Raw genomic sequence first — 23,040 nt, forward strand, 5'->3', positions numbered from 1 at the left:
TATATATATATATATATATAACATCATAGCCTGTGCATTATCTTATGGACGCAGTGCTTTTATTTTTGCGTAAATTCCTTTTTCTTTTATTTGCTGGCATTTATATTAGACAATGCACTATATTATACCTACCGTACATACACGCATATTTTATTCACTGGGAACTAGCCACTACAGAACCACAGTTCAAAATTCGCTCCTAAAGAGATGAAACAAAACATTTGCATGGCCCCGAAAACAACGAATATGAAAATTAACTTCTCTTATAAGAGCCCCGAAAAACACCTGAGCCTCATAATGATGACCAGGATACTCATTACTGCATTTTAAAAAAAAGTTATATTTTGATTTTATGTTCATTCATACGACTGAGCAGAGGTGGCTAGGTGGAAACACACACACACACATTCCTCGTCTCTCTATACCAGTGGTTCTCAGTCTTTTTTTAGTGATGGCACCCTACTTAATATAATCATTACCGTAGCACCCCTTCTTCACTATCCCACCATACTGCATGAATTAACTTCTTATTTAATGAATAAAATTACATCCATACTCGAACCAAAATCAGCACATCGTACATACAGAAATATGCTGTAAAATCAAAGAGCATATCAGAAGAATTAGATAAACATAATTAGAGTAGACACACAGATAATAGTTATCTGAAGACTTCTGCAAACTTTTTTTTACAAATGTTCACTGAGATGATCTAGCCAAGACAAAATTTATGGCAATCTTGCAGCAGCCCCAGACACTGCGCTATATGTTATGAACATAACAAAACAACAAAGCCAATAGTTACCAGAATTCTGACACTCTTTCCTGTAATATTCTGCGTCTTCTTGGCTATCCTGTTCTTATTCATAGTTGATAGTCTACTTATCTCTGTCATGATTATATTTGACACTACAAATTCTGCACTGATGGCCAATGGACAGCACTATTAGCCCTTAAGTCTTTAAGTAAGTGATTTCTTAAAATGTGTTCTCTTTAGTTTCCATTCAGTTTCAGTCTCTCTTTTCTGTTTATTTAATTTAAGCAATCTGATTACTTTATTTCCACAGATATGAGATGTATATATCTTAAAAAATTATTAATTAAATAAATCACATCATGGGCGAGAAAGATGCTTCTGAGCAAATATAATAATAATAATAATAATAATAATAATAATAATAATAATAATAATAATAATAATAATAATATAATAATAATAATAATAATAATAATAATAATAATAATAATAATAATAATGAAAAATATGTGCATTATTACCTAACTTTTCTCGTTTCAATATTAATAATAAATTTAAAGCACCGTGCAATATTTGCTAATTTTTCTCGCTTTAATAATAATAATAATAGTAATAATAATAATAATAATAATAATAATAATAATAATAATAATAATAATAATAATAATAATAAATATTTAAATAATGAAAAAGTACGACGATTGTAGCAGAGCAAACGACGCCTTTCTAGTTGACGCGTTGGCCGCGTGGCGGCACTGCCACCCATCCTCTTTAGGAAGGATCTTCGTTGACAGTGCACGTGAAGATCCGTCTTTTAAAATAAAAAATGGTAAGTTCGCGTAATTACTCATATTATTTCGTCATGGCGACGTCCAAATGCTAGGCATGGAAATGAAGTGTTGTGGTAGTTGAATTCTGTGCGTAATTTTCGTTCGTAACTGAAATATTTAAAGAGTTGTCATTTTCGGACCACATGTTCCGCTGTGGCTGGTGAAAGCTTTCACCGGTGGGTGGAATTTTTGTGTGCGCTTTTATTCGCTTTATATTTAGACATAGTGAGCGCTGATAAGTCTCCCGTATGTGATTTGTTAAAGATTTTAGTCAGCCGAGGTCCTAGTTGACGATATAGGCCTCCCACGTTGCTAGTTTTGCGGGTCATTTTGCCTAACGTAGTGTATACATATACCTAGTACCCGCCGTGCTAAATTAGATTTTGTTAATATGTTTTGTAAGGTTTATATATGTAAATTGCCAATCCTTTATGTCGCAGTCTAAAATTCGTAGTCTTCCGCAATTTTTGTTAAGATGCTTTCCAATTATGTCATGTTAGGGGCTTTTTACAAAAGTGAATATTTGGCTTCACTGTCGAAAGACATTAGGACGCCACCCTATCAACAAACCCCAAGGCCATTTCTTGTAATAAATTCAGGGAGGTAGCTCACGCCACGGTATTCTAGTAAAGGTTGGGTTTATTAAATTAGCAGGTTAGGGATGTCGGGTGGTTGGGTTTTGGATAATGAAATTCATGAAAATGAAACCTAGCTTAGGAACCCTCGAAGCCTGACTGGGTTAGACTACGCAAGTAAAGGGATCTTAGGATAATGTTCGTTTCCGGACCGAACATCCCCACTTGGTTTTTTATATCTTTTGAATCTTCATAAAGAAATTAAAAATATTCCATATACATAATTTTTGCAAACTTAATATTTATATAAAAAATGGAATTGTGAATTTTAGGATTTTTTCTGAAGTTTCTTTTGCAAAATGCACTTATGGACAAGTGAAGGGATGTTCAATTCCCTCCAGGGCTAGTACTAAACACGGCGAAACAGTGTAGATTAATCACTTTTGCCATGTTGAATCGAGATCACCGAAAGAGAATACTAGGCCAGTCTAATTTCATTCGCCTTAATCAATCTAGGTCCAGTAAGGGGTAAAAATATACAACAGTTCCGCACCATATTTCATGCTAGAAAATGCCCGAAAAACATATACTTTGGCGTAATTACTGTAAACATGCAATAAGTGAATATGCAAAAGCATATAACAAATGGTAAAGGGGACGGTGTTGGGAAACCGGGGTTTTTGGGTGGTGGGAACCGACAAAGGAGGAATTCATGTAAAGGGATGTTTTTGCGCCATGTTCATATGCATTTCCTAATTAACAACAAACGGTAAGGGGGACCCTGTTGGGAAACCGGTGTTTTTAGGTAGGGGGAACGAACACAGGTTTGCGTTGTCCACGAATTTTGCAGTGGCCCATTTTACTGACCCCTCTACTCTACGTACGTGAGGTTAACCCGCTGCTCCGCATACATGAGGCCGATCCACTACTCTGCACACAAAATGTTTCCTGCTACTCTACTTACAACATGTCACAACATTCTGGTAGTCTACCTTTATGCACCTACGGACACCGCTAGCCTAGGCCATTTTTTTTACATTTCTGCTTTCAGTTTGGGGGTGGCGGAACGGCACTTTGCGCCTTATACGCGTTTTGAAATATTCTTGGCAGGCTTGTATGTTCTGGCAGGTGGTAATGTTGCGCTGTGCACACTAGCCACGGGTTACAGAAAAGGAGCGATGGGGAAGGTATTAGCAGAAAACTAGGCTCTATATATTTATCGACAAACTGCATACTAGGCTCCATTCAACTGTTGACTCAAAACTTAGGGGTTAACCGGACGTTCAGACATGATTGGCCTACGCATACATAAACAAACCCCCAAAACTTAGGGTTATTGTTCTGGCTGAGTTCACAATCCGAACATGTGGGCTGTTCTTAACCTGAGTGGACATCCAGACAGTGTGAGTGGCCAACAAGAACACTTACCAATATGTGCAGCCAATTTGCTCTTAGCCTTACTTAGGGACCATTCACCTTAGCCTACTTTTACATCAATGAACATCCTTATTGTTGGGAGGTGTCAAATTCGTGTTCCACTGGGGAAACAGGAAATGGGTAGAGGGCAGCGACATCACGCATAAATAGGTGAAACCGGGCTTTGTAAAATGGGTTTTTTCGGTGGAAGAGGTGACAGGCCAGGTATTTGTTGAAGGCTTCTTCCCTTCTGCCGTATCACGGTACATTAGCCCGAGCGTCCCTCCAGCAACATTCGATGTTGTGGGCTGATATCCCAGATATCTACAACACTCAAATCACAACCAAGGCAGAGAGCCATTACGTTTGCGGGCGGAAATCAAATGGACGAATTCACAGCAATGCCGAGAAATCAAGGCCTAGTGGGTATAATCCTAGGCTTATGATTGGTTCTGGATCAAATCTAAATTGGAGAATACGATAGGTCAATTAGACAAAAAAATAGCATGTGCAGGAACCCAAACCTGGCCTACACATGTGTACAAGCCTTTGACCCAACCTTCGAAATAACCCCCGACTGGACGACGTACTGTGGAGACCGGAAGAAATGCTGGAGAGCAGTGTAGCGTGTCACTGATAACAACTACTGTCATGTGTCCTAACAGTTGTATTTTAGGATGGGGAAAAAGTTTTCTTATGTAATGTTTTGCATGTAACGGGCTATTTACCGAGATATAGGGTGCGCAACCTTTGTAAAGTTTTACCGTTCTGAGACATAGGCTTCACTTGAGGTAAAATTTCACAAGTTGCCAATAAGACTCCAGCCAGCCATTTTTGCACGAAAAACCATTTTGAGTTTTTCATGCAAAAATGACTATGAAGTAATAGGGCACTAAAAGAACCTTAAAATACCAATATAACTTCACCAACGGGTGTTGACTGGTTACAATTTTGCCGTATTAGCTATGGAGGGGAGGGGTATTCTTACCTTATAAGGCGTAAATTTTCTAATTTTTTTATTTGTCATTTGCGAATAGTGTTTATGGGGTTCAAAATAATGAGAATGAAGAGCTCTTTTCAAAAATGTAAGTTACAATTTCGTAGTGTGTATTGGCAACTTATAAAATAATACCTGTGTGTGACATAGGGTAACATATATTAGATTCTGTTGAATCTAGTTTATATGAATTTCTACTAAGATTCAATCTAGCATAAACCAGTCTTTATATTGCGCTTTACTTTGTTGCTCACAACACCTACCGAAATCCCTTTTTCAGGCTACAGCTTTCTTGGGCTATACCTTGGAGTAGGCAATACTTGCACAGGCCTAACTTGCGTTACCTTGTCGGACAAACTTAACTGTAGCCTGTTTGTTTGCACTCCCGACGTAGCGTAACGCTGGTTCCAGCATGATGAATACAGACTTTATGTTGCAGTCGAAAGATATCCTAATGTGGAATGGAATGGAATCTGAAATTTAGGCTTGAAGCCAAGCACTGGAATCGAGGGATTAATCGGTGCTAGTTATCGTAATGTCATCCAAGGCAAAAGTCAAATATCTGTTACAGTGAGCTTACTGTTGAGTTTACCTACTTGCCGTAATAAGTTCAGCCAATAAAGCACACAAGATGTATACATGGCACGCTACTTCATTATGCCATGTAAGTTTTACGGTCCAATTACAAAATGAAACGATGGAACCATGAGAAAACCTTGTATGCAAATGATGAATGGGAAGGAAGCTAGGGAGAGAGAGAATCACCAGCGTCGACGTCGTGACGTCATATCCAACAGGCCTTGTTTCTCAGTGGTCTTGGTTTATACTAGCCCTATCCCTTGTGTGGAATTGGAATACAGACAGGAAACGAACTTTTACCAGGTCTTGTCATGAGCCAAGAAAATTGTTACTGAGATTGTGCTTATTTAGAAAATGTAGTATGCTTCCTGATGTCTGTGGTTGGTTTAGGCCTAGGCCCAGATTCAGATTCAGACATGTCATGTTTTAGCCTAAATGTAAGTTAGGAGAAGGGTATGTCAGGATTTATGTAAGTGTTCAGTTTTCAATAGGATCAGTTAAGGGTACAGCAGCCCTCTGGTTTAGTAGGCTAACTAGGCTTTCAGTTTACGTGCTAAATTGGCTCTGTTAGTACTAGCCCCTTGGAATAAACATAAAAACATGACTAAATATACATTTATAACAAACAAGTTATAAACCTTAACAAAAAAACGAGCAAAAGGCAGTGAATGTTACGGGAACCAGGCTGTGTTGGTAGTATTCAGATTTACCCAGCTAAACTACAGGCAATGTTGAATGCTTGATGATAGGGGTGAAGATGGCAACGCATTCAACTGCATAAGACTGACTTGATATGGCTATATATGTAAACTAATGCTAGTAATAATGGGTGTATCTTTGGAAGTGGAGTAGCTTAGTGTATATGATAAAAGGGGCTAGTGTAGAACGATAGGAACAGGTTCCGCATATGCAAACAAACTTAACCTTTCCTAGAATGCCTGGTTCTGAGCTTACCTTCCTAACCTCACTTAGGGCACCATGTTAGCTGGCCAGTGATTGCTCCCCTCCCACAACAAGTAATACTAAACACCGGAGACAATGGACTTTGCTGCTGTTCGGGGTTGTCCCACTGTTCTGCAAACTACCCATATAAACTTGAAGATTTAAAATAGTTCAGCAGTTGCTCCACACCCCTTGGACCTTACCACCTAACTTGGCTTAGGTGGCCATAAATCCTTAAAACAACACCTGATTACATAGCCTACCTTGCTTGGATTAGGTTAGTATGTTTTACATAGTTATCCCTGGCCCTCAACCTGCTTTAGCCCAAAGATGCCGGCTTCCCAACTGTTTCCCCATTGTTATTGTACATAGGGCACACATTTCTTAAAAATATCAGGACTTATATTTCACACATGTAATAGTATTGTTTATTATCAATCCACATGCTTTACGAAATTCACAAAAACACTTGTACATCATTTGGTGTTGTTAAGTATCTTTGAATTTATCTTAGTACTTGATGCAAGTCACATAACCTAGCCTACATGTGAAATTTTTTTGCCTCACAAGTGGAGAAAACATTTGAAAATCAATGTAGATATTTGGTGATGTGTCAGTACTTTGTTCAAAACCCTTATTTGGCATCTTAACCTTGTTCAGAATCGTAACTATATTGTTTTTAACTAAAGCAGGTCTGTAATTTTGAAATTGGAAGGTTAGATGCTTATAATGCATTTGCTTGTTTTCTTGTACTTTTTTCCCGTGAAGTTTATTGTCCCAACTCTGACAATAGGCATATTTAGCTAGTAAAAACTGCACAACCCTGGGGTGAAGTTTCCAAGATGTTTCTGGAATCCTGACACTTCATCTTTGCCAGAATGAAAGTACAGTCAGTGTGTGTGTATGGCATACCATAAGGCAATTTTGCCAGAATGAAAGTACAGTCAGTGTGTGTGTATGGCATACCATAAGGCAATTTTGCCAGAATGAAAGTACAGTCAGTGTGTGTGTATGGCATACCATAAGGCAAAATTGCAAATGAATTAGTCTTACATTAAAGCTTTAAGCATCTTACTTAAAGTGCAACCAAATCTTGAAAGTTTTGATCGACAGTTGAGAAATTGTTATAGTTTTTATCAGGTTGTAGTGTATGTTAAGGAATCTTAAAAACATAGTTTTAATTTGAGGTTGGTCTTTATATGATTGGCTAATAAGTGTAATCATCTCAATCCCATGTACAATTAACACATCTCTTTAGAATGCACATTCATTTAACCTTTTGTCACAAGGAACTGAAAAATCCATCGGTTTGCAAATACTTTGTAATCAAACCTAGGAGCTTAATTGCAATTAACGAAAACTAGTTGGTAGTTGTAATGGAGTCAGCATCTATTTTACTTCCTTTCCTAATGTACAGATGAGAAATAAGGTGATATTTAAAGAACTGACTTGAAATAACTCAGGGTTGGTAAAGTGGTTAGTTGTAATCGAGTCAGCTTCTATTTTACTTCCTTTCCTAATGTACAGATGAGAAATAAGGTAATATTTAAAGATCTGACCTAAAATAATCGGGCTGGTAAAGTGAGTCTCATGAGTTTTTCCAAAATGTATCCGAATAAGGTGGTTTTGCCTTAATGTAGTATGCACTAAGACCTACATGCCATTATTATTAATGGTTATGTATATTTATGTTCAGTGCTAGATTAAAACTCATTATCGCCTTCATTAACCTAAAGGTAATTGGAGTGAACAATGAAGTTACAGCTTATTTATAACTTTTAGGATACATCTTTACTTACAGCTTTTGACAGATATGAAGATGAATATCTGGCCTGGGCAGTAGCTTCCCGTTTATAGCTTAGTAACAAGAAGGGTAATTGATTAGAAGTAGGTGGTGAGTGGTGGAGTTAAGAGGTTCTTTTAGTTGCTAATGTGATTAGTGGCATATAATAAGTTACTCTTGTAGCAACCTGTACCTGTTTTATAAACTTGATGTGGAGCTATTGTGTTCATGTGCGTCAGCCTTTGTACTTGCAATATGGAATTTGGTGTGAATACTAGAGAGACTGTTAGTTCCTGCTGGCAGCATCGTTAACCAGATTTTCAGCGCCAATCTCTGGTTAATGACGCCATTAAGTGGGGATTTCAGCACCAATATCCAGTTAACGGCACCATTACGCTGGATTTTTGGTGCTATTATCGCCGATTTTTGGTTAGCGGCGCTTGGCCAGGGACTGCCCATATTCTCCTTCCTTCTCAGTTCTGTAAGGTGTGATATCAAGAGCCTTCTCTTAAATTTCCATCTAATTATCCAATCTTCTGCCAAAAGAAGACACTGGTGTATGTTTAAATTTTTTTTTGGACTGAAATGTTAGGGGGTAGCTGGTGCTTGTTTACAAAGTTCTTTATTGGCCTTATGCAGACTAAAGGGAAGGTTAGAGGTTCCCTTCTGCATGGAAGCAGCCTTCTGTCTTCATATGCTATGCACAGTTGTGCAGGATGTGCCTCTGCAACTGTGTATTTTTCCGAAGCTGTTGGCAACTATGGCTCTTCCACTGTTAGAGCAAGGGTTTGAAAGAGACAGGTGTGAGTAGGAAATTAATTTCAGCCTCTTCCTCTTGTCTTAGTTCTTACTATATTTCCTCCGTTCTTGTCAATGTAATACAAGACCTTCAAGGGAAGTGGTAGGGTGTTGCCTTGGGTGATAGATTCTCTGCTATTTTTTTTGGAATGTTCCTTTTCTATAGACAGTTCCTTGGCATGTTCCATGTCCTTGACAATAATGCTCACAGACTAGTTTGAGTAAAAAAAAAAAAAAAAAAAAGTTACAATCAAGGCCATGACCTTTAAATAAATGGGACATTAGCAAAGTCTTTGATTAGAGGTTTTAAATATCAACCACCCTTTTTGTTAATTTACTGTGATGTGGAAAGCCAGTTACCAAGGATACATCTTGGTATAGGTCCTGCAGCTAGAACTAACGTATTTGTCATTTAGGTAGTATATAGAAGTATTATCAAGTCATTCCCTATAGTTTTATGTTATCTACCTCATGCTCTAATGCCCAACTACATGTACATTTTCTTATAGGCTACGATGTGTGCTCGCCCGATGGTGAGCGTCCATGTGGATGGGGCGCCATCAGGAGCTAGTGTGGCTCTTCCAGCTGTCTTTAGGGCCCCAATTAGGCCAGATGTTGTGAACTTTGTTCATGATCAGATGTCCAAGAATGCAAGGCAGCCCTATGCTGTCAGTGCTGATGCAGGTACGTAAACCTGGCCAGTCTTTGCAACAGTGTTGTAGTTTGTCAATGCACTAGCAAAGTTATATAGCTGTTTTTGTGAACAAACATTCTTGTGCTAATGGTGTTTGGGTTTTTAATTGTCAGGTCACCAGACATCTGCTGAATCATGGGGAACTGGTCGTGCCGTTGCCCGTATTCCACGTGTCCGTGGTGGAGGTACTCATCGATCCGGTCAGGGTGCCTTCGGAAATATGTGCCGTGGTGGCCGCATGTTTGCCCCCACCAAGATCTGGCGCCGCTGGCATCGCAGGATCAACGTCAACCAGAAGCGTTACGCTATGTGCTCTGCTATTGCAGCATCCTCCAGCCCAGCTCTTGTGATGTCTAAGGGTAAGCTCAGTAATTTCAGTAATTTTTGTAGTGTCAGTTGTTTAGCAAAGAATGGGTGTACATAAATGTGGAATTTGTGCTCAGATGATTAATTTTATAAGAAATTTGTTCTCAAGTCAGTTTTTATATCCTCTATTCAGGTCATTTGATCCAAGAGACTCCTGAAATCCCATTAGTGGTCACTGACAAGGTTCAGGAGATCAGCACCACCAAGGAAGCTGTAATGATGCTGAAAAAGAACAAGATTTGGTCAGATATTCTCAAGGTTAGTGTTGAGAAAGTGTAGATTATAGGAAAACCCTCTCTGATATGTCTGTTTTGCCCCTCAAAAATATATCGACAGGTCCAGGACTGTAGCCTTTTCTGTGGTGAATCTCATGAAAACTTTAAATATTTCATCAGGTATACAAGAGCAAGAGGTTCCGTGCTGGTAAGGGTAAGATGCGTAACCGCCGTCGTATTCAGCGTAGGGGTCCTTTGATTATCTACAACAAGGATCAGGGACTGACGAGAGCATTCCGTAACATCCCAGGTGTAGACACCATTTGTGTCAACAAACTCAATCTCTTGAAACTTGCTCCTGGTGGACACGTAGGCAGATTCTGTATCTGGACTGAGTCAGGTGATTATTGCATTTTAGAGTTGGTATCATAAAGTCAGTCATATTAGTTTGCCTTTCTTTTTCATATGTGTTGGATATGCATAGAAATATGCATAGTTTCTTGGTATGTCGTTCAGATTTAAAACTTGATGTCTAATTTAATAAGACTTATTTTTCCTAAATATTTTATTCTATTTATTTCCAGCATTCCGCAAACTCAATTCCCTGTACGGTACATGGCAGAAGAAATCTTCAATGAAAAAGCATTATAATTTGCCCATGCCAAAAATGACAAACACAGACTTAGCAAGGCTTCTCAAGAGCCGAGAAATTTTGGCTGTTGTAAGGGAACCCAAGTAAGTATTCATCTAGAGAGACCTGTTTGTTTTGTAGATTTTCCTGTGTATTAACAAGATTTAGTATTTGTCAAAGGAAGAACATTTGCCCATCATTGAACCTTATTATTTCAGGAAAACTATTGTGCGCCGCAAGGTTAGGCTGAACCCATTGAGAAACCGCCAAGCCATGCAACACCTCAATCCTTATGCTAAAGTTGCCAGAGCTGCTGCCCTTGCTAAAGAGCAGAAAGACATTGAAGTTAAAAATGCAATTTTTGCTGTAAGTCACTTTTTTTTTTTTTTCTCTCCTTGTGGAATTCAGAATGTTTGACAGTTTTTTAGTTTTGACATTGTAACTTCCAGTGGATGGACCTACGTAATTAATTTCATTCCTCCTGTTTTAGGAAAAGAAGGCAAAGAGGGAAGCAGCGGAAGCAGCCAAGGCACCTGCCAAGAAGAAGCAAGCTACCAAAGCACCTGCCAAAAAGTAGAATTTTTCATTATACGAATAGGTTTTATGATTGTAATAAAACCTATGTAATGATAGTGTATTTGCTTCCTACCCAGTATAGTCCTGTTTGAAGGCTGAAGTGAAGTGCACTATAAAAGTAAAAGGGGGAAGGGTTTTGGGGGAGATTGGCATGATAGATAAGTTAGTGGACATGGGTTCTTGTGTCCACATTGCTGGGCTTTTAATGTATCTGCCAATATATTGATTGGGCTGATAGTGGTTAAGCATTTAAGTGTTATTAACAGCTCATTAAATACTTATGACATTTAAATGTTCCATTCATTAGTCCTTACTGAGGGGTGTGTTTTGCTAAACAGAATCCTTTATTGTATGTAGAGTGATGGTACTAGCCATTTATTGACTGATTAGCAATGTTAATCACATAACCACAGAGTTATTTCAGTAAACCATGAAGAATATCTGGCAATTATAAGGTAAGACTTTATATACCCTGAGTATTGGTTGAAATACAGCAAGCAATTATGATGCCTGGTTGTTATATTAAACAAAAATTTTTTTTGTAACTTTCCAGCTTTGAGTCCATGAGCGCGATGGTTGTTTTGATGGGAGTGGATGCCAGTTCATTGTACTTTTAAATCATGTAAGTGTTTGTTAATGTACATTGGCATGGTTAAGAACTTTGTAAAGAGGCAGTCTTGTCCCAACTTTGGTAGTGAACAAAGTCATTTTTGATCAAGGAAATTCAGTCCTTTGAAGAATTGAATACTTTTGACAAGTCATGACTGAAATTCAAGCTAGTTTGGTTAAGGTGCCCTAAAGTGAATAATTTTTTCATGCTCTTGAGTCATAATTGAGAAATGTAATACAGCATGTAGAGATGTTATTGTGCATGTGAGAGGAAAATACTCTGGTGTTTAGGTGTAGTCTTCAAAATGAGTTCTGTTTCAGAATGTTCTGAAATGCCACAATGATAGGTGTGTTATTCCTATGAATTATGCACAGAAAATGTGGCAAGATTAATGCCGCTCCATTGAAGACAATGATCATAAGGATCCTTGTTAATTAAGGGTGGGACACAACTTGTGCAAGTTCAAGGTTCTTTGGGAGGTTTCGTTGAAGTTATACCTAATGCTTAAGGTTGTTTTCACTAGAATTGGGTTTGTTGGGGGAATATTTTAAGGACCAAAAGTGGTAATTTGCTGTGTTTAGGTTGCTTTTACAATCCCAAGATTGTGAATCAGTGTAGACAAAATGTTTAGCTGTTTACATCAGGATGTAAACTGGAGAAACTTGCAGTATACTGATTTTGTTTCATGAAGTCCATTAGTTTTGTTACTAAGGTGTAGAATACTACGTAGTGTTCATGCACATAATAAAATTAACGCACTTGGGAAGTTCATTTGACAAAGTGTAGGACTTGATCAAATTTTTAAATTGTGTTGGCAAAAGCAGGCATATGTACAAAAATTAGCATTAAAATTGCAATAATTATCACAGGAAATACTGTCAAAGTAAAATACCAGACCGAAATAGTTGGACTTCAAAATGAAAAGACATGTATGTTTGCCCAGGAAATATTGGTAAAAGGCAAAGAGTGGATGCAAAAATGTTCGAGTTTTTACAGCATGAGAGTGTGGCAGACTCTCATTTCACCTTATTAGGGAAAATTCCACGTGAGCAGTGGTTTTGTACTATTCTCAAATGGTATTTAAGCCTTATTCTTGAAGTAGTTCTGTACAAAAATGTACTATTCAGGTTGCTGCTTGAACTCCTGAAATTCTGATTTACAGTAGTTGGAAGAATTTGGTAATGGAGGGCAAATTTGACTGGTGGTTTGTTTTCTGTGAGAATGCACCAGTGTCAGTTTTTTGGGAATGACAGTATTGCCAGTGGAAAAAAATTGTTAGTTTGCACAGAGCCTTAATCAAGTTTTAATTTTCTTTTTGTAAAGCATTTTGGTTGTAGAAATTTTTTTGGAGGCAGAAACTGTCTAATGTGAGTGCATTTATTGTTCTCCTTTACTGTGTTAATCATGAATTTTATTTTATTTTATTTTATTTTTTCCAGACTGGTGATGTTGTGTTGAAGCCTTTTTTTTTTTTAAGGTAAGGATGTAAAAGATTTTTTTTCTAAATGCTAAAGGAAGCTAAGAGGCTGTTATAATTCCTATGAATGATGACTTTTAATACGCTATTATGATAACTTGTGAAATGTACTTGCCCTCTCTGAAAGACTATGTACAAAGAAAACAGTGGCATTCTTTTCATTGAGTAACATATGTTTTCTTTCATTACAGGTGCCTTTTAAAGTCTTGGGTGGAAGAAAGTTTAATGCATACATTCCGTCTTGGCCAGATTAGTACGTGGAAATTGCATGTTGTCATCAAGTTTTGATATCAGGTAAATGTTTGTGAATATTTGAATTTGTTTTAATTTCAACTGATGAAAGTTGTAAGTAAATTGATCGTAACTGAAAACATTCCCAGCTCTCTGAATTTTTGTTGTTTGGAAACTTTGCAGCCTTTGGTGAAAGTATTGAATGAAATTTTGTCCTTTCCAGTTAAGATCACTGTGGCCTGGCCTTGCAGCATCTTGTGTAATGCCTTTGAGGTAATGTGAGAGTTTACATTTTTTGTTTTAATGCTGGTTTCACTGATAGTTTTTTTTTGTGTTAATTATATATAAGTATAGCTCGTTGAGTGACTTGGGGATCTTCATTTGAATTATATATAAGTATAGCTCGTTGAGTGACTGTTGGGATCTTCATTTGTTGAAATAGGGCCAATGTATCTGATGGTTAAACTTAACTGAGATCACCATTATTTAGTTTTAACTAACTAGATGAAAAAGGAGCAATTTTCTTTAGCTGAAGATTCACATTAGAAGCAAACCTTGATTGTCTGGTAACTGTGTTGTTTTTATGTTTTAAAAAATGTAGACATTGAAAAAGCAACCACAATTTAAGTGTTTAAAATGAAAACATTATGTGTAGGGAAGCAGACAATCCATATAGTTTTGAGAGAAAATGTTATCAAGGAAATGATTTTTTAAATGTTGAAAACTTTCTGCTGTCCTTTGCCATGTAATTAATGGATAGCACTACACAGAATTGGTGTGTAATGTAAAAAGTCTTCCTCAATTTGGTTATGTTAAATGGACATGGGTAGGTGAGTTATTCAGCTTGATCAAGTTTAGGACTATCTTTATAAATGCTTAGGGACTGGTGGCTTGGGTTTAGTAAATGAAAATAATAGGTGCAGGAAATATTCATTACTTGTTAACCAAAGTGTGGTGTCTCCAGCCACTATATGCAGTGTGCAGTGTTTTGTCTATTTAGCGAGTGAATCGGTCCCATTACATAGGTTTTCACAAATGATGATTTTAATACGCTATTATGATAACAGTGAAATTTACTTGCCCTCTCTGAAATACTTAAAGTTAAGATACAGTAATAAATATATATCTTTTGCTTATTGTATTAAAATACAATTTCTTTTTGCAGATAACAGTTTCAGTGAAGGGAGACAATTTAATAACCAATCTTGGTATTGGATAGGACCACATTGAAATCAAGGTATGTAAAGAAAAACAATAAGCTTGGAAAGTACAATCATTTTGCATGTTAAAACAAAATCCGTATGTAGATTACCATTTTTGGACTAAGCAGGTTTTCTGAATGATGAAAAATATTTGTTTTGATGAAATGTGAAAACAACCCAGCTCTCTGAAATTCATAGTGCAAAGTATGAATGCATTTTATATGATTTCACCAGCAGTTTATTTACCTTTAGTGTCAAGAGTTTATTTCTTTTTGTCAACAGTGGTGAGGAAAGAGGTCAACAGTGGTGGTGGAGTCCTGCACAGACGCCCCAAGTCAGGTAATGAGAACTTTTGAATGTAACTTTTCTGCTCCACAAAGAAAGTATACTGTAGTGTATTTTTGTAAATGGTTTGTATCTAAATGATGAACTCTTTATCTTTTGATGGAAGATGAAAATTACCCAGCTCTCTGAAACTCATTGTATTGTTAGGTTAGAATGTGCTTTGGAGACAATTTTCTTAACTTTTTGTTTTTTTACAGTCATTCATGCAAGTGAATTTGCACATCGGTGGTGGTAGTTCATGTTGAGAAACTTGACACAGCAGCTACCTGTGGACAGTTAGGAAGGGAACAAAATGAGGTAGTGTATAATGCACAGTTAAACAATTTTCTGTTTTTGAAAACTGTAATATTCAGCTGAATACGATGGTTGTTCAATAACATTGGAAACTGACTAGTCTCTAAAGAGTAAAAACTTGAATGTGAAAATTGCACTTGCACAAGCGATGATGAAAAAATATTTTGTTTGATGGCAACTGAAAATTACCCAGCTCTCTGAAGTAGTTACTATTAAAATTACTGGAAATTTGTTCAGTGTCTGTTTGTGTACTCTTCCTTTCTCCTTCACCAGATGTCAGCAGAGGAGACTGAAAGGGCTTGGAGGATGGTTTGGAACACATGTAAGTTAGTGTATGAATGTTTTTGTTTTCCTCTTCATAGTGGTTCTGTAGTGTTATGAATTTTATCTACCAAGGAAGATGAATGGACTCTAATTCATTGTCAGTTGAGACTATTTGTGCTAATTCTTTACAGTATTTACACGATTTGTCATCTTTTCAGTGTGTACATTGTCGTTGCTCCCATGAATGGGAGGTAGCATTTGCCCCTTATATGATGAAAGAATGAATTAGGCTTTCAGTCAATGTAATTGGTACATGGTATTATTTATTAATTGAAACCAATTTCTCATTTACAATTTTGTAAGGTGAAAAATGGTTATATTTGGCATTTGAAGAGGTAACCCATTGTGGATTATGTACAACCTTGCACTCTTCATCTTCTCAATAGTGTGCTGACTAAGAAATCTCTTTAAAATAATTACTATATTGGTTTAGGAAGTTAAGAATTTCAGTTTAGTTTTTTGGATAGCATTCATGTTTGAAAATGTAATGTGCTTGTAAGGCATAATTTGATAACCTTTTTAGAGATAACAGCAATTACAGGAGAGTCATTAATTGTGGTATTTTGTCATTACTATTGAGGCTTTGGAATTAATTATACCCTGCCTACTCAAAGTGAAGACAATATCGTAATTCTTCAACAGTTTCTTTAGCTCTGACCAATGCACTGTGATTCTTAGTACTAGGAGATTTTTCAGGTAGATGCGAATTTGGTTGATGCAAAGGCAAAATGAATTATCTCCACTGTCATTTCATGTGTGCCTCCCCCCCCCTTTTTTTGTTACGGATTATACTGTACTTTACTGACAAAATTTCATCGCTTATTCTTGTGTCCAAATCCTCTCAGTTTTTGAGAGAGCCTCATTTTCATTTGCATAGTATATTGACCTGCAACTTACTCATTTAAATTATCTTCCCCACTGACCTTCAGCAGTGGTTTGGTTAGGTTTTCATAAATTGGTTTAACAGTTACTGAAATATTGATACAAGATGGTTTTTTATTTGATGATGGTCCCTTAAAACATTTTTATGAACCCAAGTATTAAAGTCGGTCAAAGCCTCTTTTAAGATGAAACTATACATTGAGCACTGGGTTATGATCACCATGATTATTTGTTGTTCTGATGTTTGCCCAATGATTTTGTTTTAGCTGGGTGTAATTTTGTACTGATAAGATTTTTTCTTTTTAATTTCAGCATGGTCGCTTGTCAGACCATAGGATGCCATGACTTCAAATATTGGAATTTTGTGACCCCGTGAGTATATTTTAGTTTTATAGTTTTGTGATGTGTGCAATTGTAGTTGTTAGGATGAAACTATACATTGAGCACTGGGTTATGATACACCGTGATTATTTGTTGTTCTGAGATGTTAAAAATGTAGCAATTCAAGGGGGAAAAACTCTCCTTTATTAAATTGCATTTGTGTATATTTGCAGGACTTGCATTCAGCTGAATGAGAGGGATGACCTGCTTAAATAAATTGGCTAATTATTTTCAAAAATGTTGAAAGGTAAGTTATCTTCATTTTGTTGTCTATAAGTGAAAGCTTATGAACATTTTTAATTCTTGGGATATGAAATGAGTTCTTTCCCCTCTTGTGTTATTTGTGGATACCATGGTCATCCTCATCTCTTCTACTACTGTACAGTATTAGTTTCTGGTCTGTCTTAAAGCCAATCCTCTTTTTGACATGAGGTGACCATGTCATTTATTTGGGGGAAATTGAATGCAAATATTTAGTAGACCTGTTACCATAAGTAAAATTACACAACTGTGTCACTACAGAAGTTTGAATTGAATATGGTTAATGTTAAGATGAAACTATACATTTGAGCACTGGGTTATGATCACCATGATTATTTGTTATTCTGAGATGCTTCTTAAGGTCGACTTGTTTAATTTTTCTTCTTTTCATTAATGTATTTATTTTTGTTACAGGGCAAGGACAATTAATTGTTCCCGTGAGGTTTTAGTGGTAAGTACTGGTAAGTATGTGATTTTGTTGGGAGAAAATATATCAAGGTTACAGGAATTAATTTTTTTTTGGGGGTTTATTTGTTTATGTGTTGCTGTATCCTTGCTACAAGAATGGAAGGGAAATAAATAATTATATTTTTATTTGAATTGAAACTTTGATATAATGTTTAAAGAAAGTTTCTTTGCGATATATAATGTTAAAGAAAATTTAAGTAAAGTAGTGTTAATGTGGACTAATTTCATACCGGTAGGTTTTTATGCTTGTCCACATAGAAGGTAAAGAAAAATTTGTACAGTACAGGTCATGTTAAAGATTATAAAGGCTTAAATAGTAAATCATACACGGAACAAACCTGGGGTCTTAACATTAGGATAAATCTTCTAGCGCCAGCTGGAACCTTTATCTAATGTCAAGACCACAGGTTTGTTAGTTATGAAAAGTACAAATTTAAACAATTTGTGATTTGTAATTTTCAAAGAGTTAATAAAGATTCACATAACCACAAAGTTTTATTACGTTTCCTCCACCCATTCTTGCCCTCGTGAAAAGTACCATCAATAGGCGTATCTCCTTCACCCATTCTTGCCTTTGTTAAAGTACCATCAATAGGCATATTAAGTCAGGAGGTTAATTCCTTGTATTTGTGACACATGGCTGTTAAGCTTTGGTTTAATAATATCCTTCCTGTTTTGACTTTATACGTATAAATTCATCTCAGTGTGGTGACAGTTTTTGTGAAAACCCAATCAGTGCCAACGGGAGAATGTTCTGTGCACAGTCAGAAAATGATAAAATGCATTGTTCGAACAGACTTGTTTCCAAAATGGGAGTAACAAGGTTTGTGAAGTTGATCATCAGGGAAATGTACTCTCACATGGACTAGGGAGCTTCCAAACCCAAGTTTAAAAATTCTAACAGTCGCTCATGCAAATTGTCATGAAAAAAAATTCTAAAACTTGCATACTTGCGTTCCAAGACCGTTTTTAGAGGATGTAGGGGATTTTGCTGAAATACAGACTTACTCCTGTTTTTGATCCTATTTCGTAAATACATGACATGGCACAATTATTCTGAATTTGAAAGTTTTCGGGTAGTACGACCACTTGGTAGCTCTCCCGCAAATTACATACTCAAAAAGCTTAGTAAAGCTGCAAAACTAGTTGGAAAAGCAGAATGCTACAACCCTAAGGGTCCAATATAGGGAAAGCAAACCAGTACGGAAAAAAATGAAAGTATTTCCTAGTACTGGACCTCATGAGGTCAAATGGACACGAAATTAATTGCATATTAGTCAAAGCAGATGATGCATGATAAGGATACATAGCTTAATGAATGTTGATGCCAAGACGTGGATTAAGAAATCCAATGAGACCAGCGGTAGAATGTGCTGTAGGCATGAGAGAAAGATACTGTGTTTGACCAGACTACTGCAAATTTTATAGCTGAAAAATGAAAGTAGTGAAAATTTGTTAGTTTCGCCAATACTATATCGAGGGCTGACAACCAGAAGTGGTTATGTCCAAAAAAGAGGTTTTGAGTAAATCATTTCTAAAGACTTTGCATAGTCATTAAAAATACATTAATTGGAGCTACATCAGAAATATTTACTGTATATGTTGGTGAATATATGTTGATGATGTAAATGTTTATAAGAGAAAATTTTTTTGCAATGAATAGCATTGCCAAGACATTGATTAATTGGACATAACCATTTCTGGATGGATAAGATTCTGCTACAATTTACTAGGATAAACAATTTTAAATAAAAATGCTTTTATTCAATACATTCAAAGGATATATGAGGAAAATATTAATGCAGTACAAAAACAATGTTTTAAAACAATAAATCCTTTATTTCAGTATCTTGAAAGGTATTTTCACTATTCATCATCATCTCCCGAGTCTTGAACTGAGGGCTCTGGAACTTGGTCCTTCACATTTTTTCGTGTCGGGAGGGCTTCATACCAGGGTTGTACTTCTGGAATCAAACTTCTTGCAGAGGTTGATCAGATCCTTTTTCTTGGCCTCACTAATACGGAATTTGCCATTATATGCACGGGAGAGGTTTTTCTGCCTTGCTGGCCGACCATGTCCCGAGACACGAAGCTTCAAGAATGTGTCAGTATAATTGTAGCGATACATAATAACCCCTGGTTGATCTTTCTCAAATTGGAAGCTTTTAACCAAAAGCCAGTTGATAATATTGCCATCCTCATCTATACGTTTATTTTTAATCAGAGTTTGTGCAAGCTCCTTGAAATTATGAAAATCCTGATAATGAAGATTCTTAATACAGTAGGGATTTCGACACCTGGCACGACGAAATGTCGATATCCAGTCTAGCATAGTGTAGACACGTGCTATTTTTATCGTGCTCTATTGCAGCAAGCGTTGAATCACATTCCATGTAAGAGTGACCACTCTCCAAGAAGTTATGGGTGATTGTCTTGAGTATAGTGCTCTGTACAGCATAGAGGAACATAGCTGCAATGTTCTGATTCCTGTTTTGGCCACTGCATGTATCAGAAAATAGGGATACCTCAGTCACATTTGGAGGCAATTGGCAGAGCCAATCATACAAACAAGTTTCGATCTCGTTGCTACCCCTACCACCATCCACCTCAGACCAGCAATAACAAAATGCATCATTCAGTTTTGTTGCCTTATACACACAAAGAGTATAAGCACATAATTTCCCACTATAGTACATGAATGAAACCGAACTGTGTGGAATTTGAAGGACACTTTGCATGTCAAATGTAGCAGACACATGCATTTTCATTGGTTGCCCGCTCCTTATCTCCATCTTTGGCCCTCTGTGCTTCTTTTTTCGCCTAAGATGCTCAGCAAACTCTTCCTGAAAATTTTCTTTTGCTTCTCCTTTGAGCCGCTTATTTTTAGTACACTTAGCACACTGATCTTTTTTTGGATGAAAAAAAGAAAGGTTATACTCATTGCAAAAGATTCCACTATAGGTTTTTTCATGTACTGGTGTTTTTGCTGGATGGGATGTTTCATAGTTTTTTTTATAAAGTCTGTGAATTTTGCTTATAGATAAACATTGATCAAGGTATCTACGACGAGTGTCTTTACGGTTATAGTGAGACTCAATAGTTGGGAAGCTTTCAATATGTTTCCATACAGCATCGATATCTTCAGTGTTTGCCTTGTTTGAAGGAAGATGTTTACCACGCCTGTCCTCGCCAGAAAATGTTCCATTGTCAGATATGTCTCAAAGCAGTGTCGAGGGGTCCATGTCCAATATCTAGGGTTTTTAAGAACTTACACACCCGCTTTTCCGTAATACCTTTGATTTTAAAGGAATACTCATAACTAGCTCCTCTCATTTTCTTTTTACGGTCTCCTCTTGCTCTTATTCTTTGAATTTGGGTGATATGCACTCTTGACAGTAAAAATTCCTTTTGATGGTTATAGTCACCAAGTCGCCAATATTCACTGCAGACTGTAACTCGCTCTTCTTCTGAAAAAATTTTCATTGCATTTATACCTACACTTAGAGCAGTCTACCGGTTTGGGTACTCCTTCTGGCCTTTGTCTCCCCTTTGTGTCCATATATTTCTTTCCAAATAAATGCCGTTGTTTTCTGACATTCTTTTTCCAAGCTTGCTTTTTACATTTTCTTTCTCTTGCACTTTTTTCCAGTTGGTGAATTTCTGTTTCATGTGCAAGCTGGCTTGCTTGCTGATCTGCCTTCTTTCTTCTAATTGCACATTGTTCAGAGTTCTCTGATGTTGAATCTGCAGTATCCTCACCAGTAATATTATAGTCGGGATCAAAGCTGCTGTTGTCAAGATCGCTGTCCATTGAATCTAATTCTTTTAATATTTCAGCGTCACCAAGGAATTTTGCCATCTTCGCCGATGTACAGCAGACAGTTAATTATTATTAAATATAGGAAAGGTAAGAATGAAAACTACCACCAAACTACTTAAGAGTTGACTTGTATCCAGTTAGCTAGTTGAGAGAGATAACTACTCCCTTATAGTAACTAGCTAATTAGAGCCTGTTCTCAATTTCATCTATTCTCATTTCTGAATAAAACAAGTACTGCTAAATGTTACACGAAATTAGCATTGTATTTAAAAAATAATTGCAAAGTTATTACAGTCAAACAAAACTGCTAAAAGGGACAAAGGCCGTTGTGGCTGGAAGCAATAGCAACCCTTCCCCAACCAGAATTGGTCAAGTGGACATACCCAGTTGTGCTTAGGAATAAACTCTGCAGTAATGGACTTAAGCAGTTAATGACTTTGCTAAACGGCCACTTCTAATAAGACTTGGAAATAACACTTCTGGTAGATAGGCTATAGCCCAAGGGGAAAGAATCATTTTGGTGGACTTAACTCAATTTTGCCAAAAATGGACATAACCACTTCTGGTTGTCAGCCCTCGATATTTGATAGTTTAATGAGAATTTTACTGTGACATGTGTTAAAGAGTGCTTCATTAGAATGTGGAAATTCAGGCTTTTATTGTGGTTAACCATCTTTAGGGTATAAATGATCCCAATGGCAATATCACAAGGGCAGCACCGAAAAACACTAACACCACTTCAAACGAGGCCATTGTCAGAATTGTTTTGTAATTCACATAATGTACAAAACGATGAACTTATGATTTTGGTCGAGGTTAAAATGAAGTCATCAGCTAGTATTTGACTTTACTGGAGAGAACAACAACGAAGCTCCTACCCGGATTGAGGTGCTCTTCACCTGGTCAATCCTTGTAAAGAAGAAGAACCTTTGTAAAAATAGACACAAGGTCAGCTAAGTGAAAAGTGGCTGAAATCTTAGAAGTGAAAGCTCTCGACCAGAATGAGCTGTTAGTGGACGGTCTGAAGGGGGTGATGGATAACGGAAGTTCATCAAGGAAGAGCTTCAGCTGCCAAGTTAAGAGTATCTGGAACCATTAAAGCGGATAGCTATCACTGTTCTCCCGTCACAGCACAGAAAGAAATCTTAGCAAAGGTCGTAGATATCTAATGAAACGGTAAACATTTTATTAAAACGGTAAACAACATATTTTATTAAATGTCTAATTTGCTAAGGTATTAGATTAGCAAAAGAGCTATGGGTACTACTGCTTTCTACAGACAAAAAACAATTATAACAATTCACTTTCAAATGCCTTCTTAGGTAAAAGAAATAGTTAAAATATTGGGGGCTGAGGCGCGGTGGTCTTGGCTGAGGACAGTCCCTTAGGATTCAGGGATTGCAATCAAATTATTGCTGTGACTTCTTACTATAGGTGGTAGGCGGTAAGTCCCTTTTTTTTTTTTTTTTTTTTTTTTTTTTTTTTTTCAAAACAGGAACAACTTGGTGGCTGTATGAAATAATGGGACTCGAGAAAAATGCAAGTTTGTTTAATAAGACAAATGGGCGAGGCAAAAGTTCTCATGC

General features: G+C 36.8%; 1 protein-coding gene and 1 long non-coding RNA gene across 2 annotated transcripts; both read left to right on the forward strand.

Moving 5' to 3' along the window:
• The first annotated feature begins 1,473 nt into the window (after positions 1-1,473).
• RpL4 (ribosomal protein L4) lies at positions 1,474-11,213 on the forward strand. Its single transcript, XM_067109259.1, has 8 exons — positions 1,474-1,586; positions 9,187-9,361; positions 9,485-9,730; positions 9,871-9,995; positions 10,133-10,352; positions 10,537-10,687; positions 10,802-10,949; positions 11,074-11,213. The coding sequence occupies exons 1-8, from the start codon at positions 1,584-1,586 to the stop codon at positions 11,158-11,160; spliced, it is 1,155 nt and encodes a 384-aa protein (XP_066965360.1). The 5' UTR covers positions 1,474-1,583; the 3' UTR covers positions 11,161-11,213.
• An 886-nt stretch (positions 11,214-12,099) lies between these two features.
• LOC136841864 (uncharacterized) lies at positions 12,100-18,120 on the forward strand. Its single transcript, XR_010854113.1, has 10 exons — positions 12,100-13,246; positions 13,438-13,540; positions 13,701-13,750; positions 14,643-14,714; positions 14,962-15,018; positions 15,222-15,321; positions 15,592-15,640; positions 16,837-16,896; positions 17,079-17,152; positions 17,581-18,120. It is a non-coding gene; the product is annotated as an uncharacterized lncRNA (long non-coding RNA).
• The last annotated feature ends 4,920 nt before the right edge of the window (positions 18,121-23,040 follow it).

This window comes from Macrobrachium rosenbergii, chromosome 9 (assembly GCF_040412425.1).
Source record: "Macrobrachium rosenbergii isolate ZJJX-2024 chromosome 9, ASM4041242v1, whole genome shotgun sequence".
Lineage (NCBI taxonomy): Eukaryota > Metazoa > Arthropoda > Malacostraca > Decapoda > Palaemonidae > Macrobrachium > Macrobrachium rosenbergii.